Raw genomic sequence first — 6,000 nt, forward strand, 5'->3', positions numbered from 1 at the left:
CACTGCTGAGGGGACAGATGCTGCTTGCCTGTCATCCTTTCAGCGTGTATGGCCAGAGGAGGAGGAGGAGGAGGGGGAGGAGCATGAGGAGGAGGGGGAAGAGACAGCTTGGCCCACTGCTGAGGGTACAGATGCAGCTTGCCTGTCATCCTTTCAGCGTGTATGGCCAGAGGAGGAGGAGGAGGATCCTGAAAGTGATCTTCCGAGTGAGGACAGCCATGTGTTGCGTACAGGTACCCTGGCACACATGGCTGACTTCATGTTAGGATGCCTTTCTCGTGACCCTCGCGTTACACGCATTCTGGCCACTACGGATTACTGGGTGTACACACTGCTCGATCCACGGTATAAGGAGAGCCTTTGCACTCTCATTCCCGAAGAGGAAAGGGGTTTGAGAATGATGCTATACCACAGGGCGCTGGTGGACAAACTGATGGTAAACTTCCCATCCGACAGCGCTAGTGGCCGAAGGCGCATTTCCGCGGCCCAGGTAGCAGGGGAGGCGCAGAGATCAGACAGCATGTACAGCGCAGGCAGGGGAACACTCTCTAAGGCCTTTGACAGCTTTATGGCTCCCCAGCAAGACTGTGTCACCGGTCCCCAGTCAAGGCTGAGTTGACGGGAGCACTGTAAAAGGATGGTGAGGGAGTACGTAGCCGATTGCAGCACCGTCCTCGGTGACGCCTCTGCCCCCTACAACTACTGGGTGTTGAAGCTGGACACGTGGCTTGGTATTCACCAGACTTCTCTTCTCCACCAGCGGACAGCAGCGATACCTAAGCAATATGTAGGCTGCACCCGCGGATGGAAGCATCGTTCTCTATCACCATCCAAAACGGGGACCTTTTTGCTTCATCAATCTGTGTATAATATTCATCCTCCTCCAGAAACCTCACGTAATCACGCCGAACGTGCAATTTTTCTTAGGCCCACAAGGCTCAGTCATATAATTTTTCTAAACAATTTTTATACGTTTCAATGCTCATTAAAGCGTTGAAACTTTCACCTCAACCAATTTTTATTTTAACTGGGCTGCCTCCAGGCCTAGTTACCAATTAAGCCACATTAACCAAAGCCATTAATGGGTTTCACCTGCCCTCTCGGTTGGGCATGGGCAATTTTTCTCAGGTACATTAGTACTGTTGGTACACCAATTTTTGTGGGCCCTCGCCTACAGTGTAATCCAATAAATTTTTGGCCCACCTGCATTACAGCGGACATAACATCAGCTGTGATGGGCACTGCAATGGGATATATTTATGTACCGCCGGTGGGTTCCAGGGAGCCACCCATGCTGTGGGTCCACAGGGAGTTGTAACTACATGTGTCCACTTCTAAAGAACCCCAGTCTGACTGGGGCATGCAGTGTGGGCCGAAGCCCACCTGCATTAAACATTACTACCTCAGCTGTGTTGGGCAATGCAATGGGAAATATTTATGTACCGCCGATGGGTTCCAGGGAGCCACCCATGCTGTGGGTCCACAGGGAGTTGTAAATGCATCTGTTTCCACTTCTAAAGAACCCCAGTCTGACTGGGGCATGCAGTGTGGGCCGAAGCCCACCTGCATTAAACATGACATTACTACCTCAGCTGTGTTGGGCAATGCAATGGGATATATTTATGTACCGCTGGTGGCTTCCTGGCACCCACCCATGCTGTGGGTCCACAGGGAGTTGTAAATGCATCTGTTTCCACTTCTAAAGAACCCCAGTCTGACTGGGGCATGCAGTGTGGGCCGAAGCCCACCTGCATTAGACATGACATTACTACCTCAGCTGTGTTGGGCAATGCAATGGGATATATTTATGTACCGCCGGTGGGTTCCAGGGAGCCACCCATGCTGTGGGTGCACACGGAATTCCCATTGCGGAGTTGTACCTGCCTGTGACTATTTATAAAAAAACGCGGTCTGACTGGGGCATGCAGACACCTTGACAGAATGAATAGTGTGTGGCACATAGGTTCCCCATTGCTATGCCCACGTGTGCAGCTCCAGATGGAGGTGGCACAGGATTGGATTTCTCATTGCTTCTGTACAGCATTATGGGTTATCGCCCCGCCCCTTTTAAAGAGGGTCGCTGCCTAGCTGTGCCAACCCTCTGCAGTGTGTGCCTGCTTTTCCTGTGGCAGACGCACTTATAAATAGACATGAGTGTGGCGTGGCATGAGGGCAGCTGAAGGCTGGGCAGGGACAGTTTGGTGTGCGCTGTGGACACTGGGTCGTGGGGGGGGGGGGGAATTGGCAGCATGTAACCCAGAAGTGGCAGCAGAGTGTCATGCAGGCAGTGATTGTGCTTTGTTGGAGGTAGTGTGGTGCTTAGCTAAGGTATGCATTGCTAATGAGGGCTTTTCAGAAGTAAAAATTGTTGGGAGGGGGGGGCACTCTTGCCGCTATTGTGGCTTAATAGTGGGACCTGGGAACTTGAGATGCAGCCCAACATGTAGCCCCTCGCCTGCCCTATCCGTTGCTGTGTCGTTCCCATCACTTTCTTGAATTGCCCCGATTTTCACAAATGAAAACCTTAGCGAGCATCGGCGATATACAAAAATGCTCGGGTCGCCCATTGACTTCAATGGGGTTCGTTACTCGAAACGAACCCTCGAGCATCGCGAAAAATTCGTCTCGAGTAACGAGCACCCGAGCATTTTGGTGCTCGCTCATCTCTAGTAACGATGATATAATTTACTGTTGTAACACTGAGCACTAATTTTTGATATTTAGAGTTCTGTTATTATTCAAATGGAATATTGGTCTGTGCATTGCTTGCTTTTATTGCACACAGATCAGGTGTGACCCATGATAAGGTGCTGCTTATAAATTGTTTGTATGATCTCATTCTGGAAGATTCAGCAAGTCAATAAATGTCAGAAACAGGTCCCACTTACTACAGCAGTGGGAAACTCATCGATAAAGGAAACCTTGTAACGAAAAGGGACTGCCCAAATCTAATGTCCCCTATAAACTTTGTACATAGAGCCACTGAGTGAATTAGTTTCCAGTATAGACATACTTTACTCATATAGCAGTTATACTTTAGATTCAGTTGTTGCACTGGTAATTTGTCAGGTATTATAGGGTGATTCTCTTACTAGGAAACCCGAACATTCCTCAATACCTCTGTAGCTTTTGTCCTATGAAAACTGATCTGTAGTTACCTTGTATGTTGTAAAACAAGGTCTGCTTAGTCCAAATGCTGATAATACCCCTCCAGCATCCAAGTAGTTCTTCCTGCAAATCAGTGTATTGGCAAAGACATCTGCTAATGCGACATAGGTAATGGCAGCTCCCACACGCTGTATTGTGTCTTTAAGGGTGTCCATTATTCGCAGCCTATTGCTGTAGACATGGTTCGTCAGTAAACCCCACAAGAAGAAATCAAGTGACATCTGGTCTTGGGATCTTGGCGCCCATAGATTTTTCTTATGGCTCCCTGGGCTGAATTAGAATTAGGGCTCTAAATACTGAATTACTACATAAAGAACACAGTCACATTCAAGATATTCAGGCGACATGCAGAATGCTGCAGTACTGACTCTAGTACTGCCAGGGGTGTGACTAGGGTTTTACCAAAAAAATTATTGATGTCCATTTCTAGTTATTAAATGTCAGGACTAAATATTACCACCATGCAATGATTAAATATTACCTCCATACTGTTTTTGAAGATATTACATTATATATTGATGACTGATATTGCCAATAATCCCACCATGGCCACTACCGGAATCAGAAACCACATCAAATGATTGCATGCAATCTTCAAAAACTGCATGTGTTTTTAAAAAACTGTTTGTGTTGTTAAAAACTGAATACATTTTTTTTTTTAAAGAAACCACATGCGTTTTTTAACAATACATGTGGTGTTTAATTGTGTTGAGAAAAAAAACACATGCGTGTGAATGCAGCCTTAACAATGGGTTGCCAATACAAACTGGAGCTGCAACTCTGGCAAACACCTGATTATGAGGGAACCGCGGCCAGACAGATTTCCCCTAAAATTTATTACACACACTTTTTCGACACCCGTTCACATCTTGTGATAAAATAAAATGAGGTGTAACCCTTTCACTGCTGGAAAGATAATATGTGCTCTTCACATTTCAGTGAAGACAATTCAGAGCCTATAGCAACCACACGCAGCCCAACTTTCTGTGATTGGTTGCTATAAGCAGCAAAGACAGTTTTTCTTTTGTTTTCTCATAAATCTGCATCATAATCTTCATCTATGTCAATGTTCATAAGGAACCATATAAAAATTAAAACATTATTGAGGAGTGTTTGGTTTTCCTAGCGAGAGAATCATTCTGTAGTAGACTGGATTTTGCCAGCTATTGACACAACAAAATATTTTCCAAAAAAATGTCTATTCAACCCTAATAGACCCTATATACTAACCTTAGATAGTTTACAAAGCACCTGACCTGAAAAGGGCAACCCCATCTGAAACCTAACCATAACTTCCCCTATTACACCCTATATGGGGAGATCAAGGCTAAATATAGGATTTGGTTAGCAACATCCCAATATAGCGTCCATAGAGGAATAGCATGTCTTATATTAGTCAAAACAAGAACACCAATGACACTACTATATATAGTTTATCCCAATTGATGAAAAAAAAAATCCTATGTGTTTTTGCCTTTCAATTTCAACGGCTCATCAGGGAACTCCGTAACCATGTGTCATGGCAATAAAATAATACAGTACAGATAGTAGTTATATATGTTAGCTCTCCCTATTCCAAAGAAACACAAAACAATGTAGTTCCTCCAAAGTGAAATAACTGATACATATATTAGATATGTCACACAAAGATGAGTTCACAATAGTCTACTGGTCTATTCACAGCAAATCTTAATTATCACAAAACATCTATGGAAAATTTACAGTCCTCATTATAAGAGAGCTGGATCTATGTATAAGCAGATCCTTGTTTATGATAGACACAGATCAGGAGCAGAGCAGCGTGTCTTACTGATTGATTGGTTAATTGAACCCTGATTTCATCAATATATTTGAATCTCACAATGAGGCTGAATAAAAAAGTGAAAGTTTTGCCTTACCTTGCAAAATAATTGAAACTAGAAGCACATATTTTTTTCCCATGATAGCGGACTTAGCTGCTGTGAATCTCTAATGATGTAATAATGTGCCTAAAATATTTAAAACAACAAATTTATAGAATATGTATTAAAAGAAGTGATTCAAACAGACCGACAGGAAAGAAAATAAAGAGCAAGAATAAACAATACAGACACTCGGGATAACTACAGAAAGAAGTAGTAGAGCCCAGCTGATACTTTTGCACAACGCCCAATGTTATTAAGATATGTTAACTAGATTCACATAACACTGCTGTAAGTTTATCACATTATATATTCCTAGAGAGTTACCAAAATTGACGAGAGAGAGAGAGAGAGAGAGAGAGAGAGAGAGAGAGAGAGAGAGAGAGAGAGAGAGAGAGAGAGAGAGAGAGAGAGAGAGAGAGAATATGAAAATCAATCTGATAAAAAGTGTATGAAAAGTTATTAGTTGTTTAGAATAAACAATATATAAAATACAACATAGAAATAATTATATAAACTGCAGATAAAAAAGGGATTAACACAGTTGTTCTATGGAAGAATGAAACACACACCTACCACTTATTGAGAAGTATAAGCTTATGGTTCTATAAAGCCTGATGAAATACATCTGCTTCTTGGCTTGCTCTTCCTTCACTTCCCTTTTGTCTTCTTGAAGATTGCACCCTAGGTAATTTTTTTAAATAGACAGTCACAGTGCAACAAAGAGGAAATAAAGTAACTATATAATTGGGTTATGTGGGATTTGGAGAAGGGGCTGGACTGGATGGTATTTGCCCTCTGGGCCGATGAGCCCAAATGGCAGTGATGCCATCGCAAGGCCCGTGCCCCCAAATTTCTAGCCAGAAGCACAAGTGAGCCTTTACTATGTATACTTGATGCCTAGCAGTATGCACAAAACAAATAGCCCAAC

At 43.4% G+C, this 6,000-nt stretch overlaps 1 protein-coding gene across 1 annotated transcript in view; it reads right to left on the reverse strand.

Annotated features, from left to right (window-relative positions):
* The window catches only part of LOC136631354 (B-cell receptor CD22-like), a 41,591-nt gene extending 36,475 nt beyond the window's left edge, over nt 1-5,116 (reverse strand). The window contains exon 1 of the mRNA XM_066605620.1: nt 5,067-5,116. Coding sequence (XP_066461717.1) covers nt 5,067-5,109 — 43 coding nt within the window. The 5' untranslated portion in view covers nt 5,110-5,116. The remainder of the gene's footprint in view (nt 1-5,066) is intronic.
* Between the last annotated feature and the right edge of the window lie 884 nt (nt 5,117-6,000).

The sequence above is a fragment of the Eleutherodactylus coqui genome, chromosome 6 (genome assembly GCF_035609145.1).
Source record: "Eleutherodactylus coqui strain aEleCoq1 chromosome 6, aEleCoq1.hap1, whole genome shotgun sequence".
Lineage (NCBI taxonomy): Eukaryota > Metazoa > Chordata > Amphibia > Anura > Eleutherodactylidae > Eleutherodactylus > Eleutherodactylus coqui.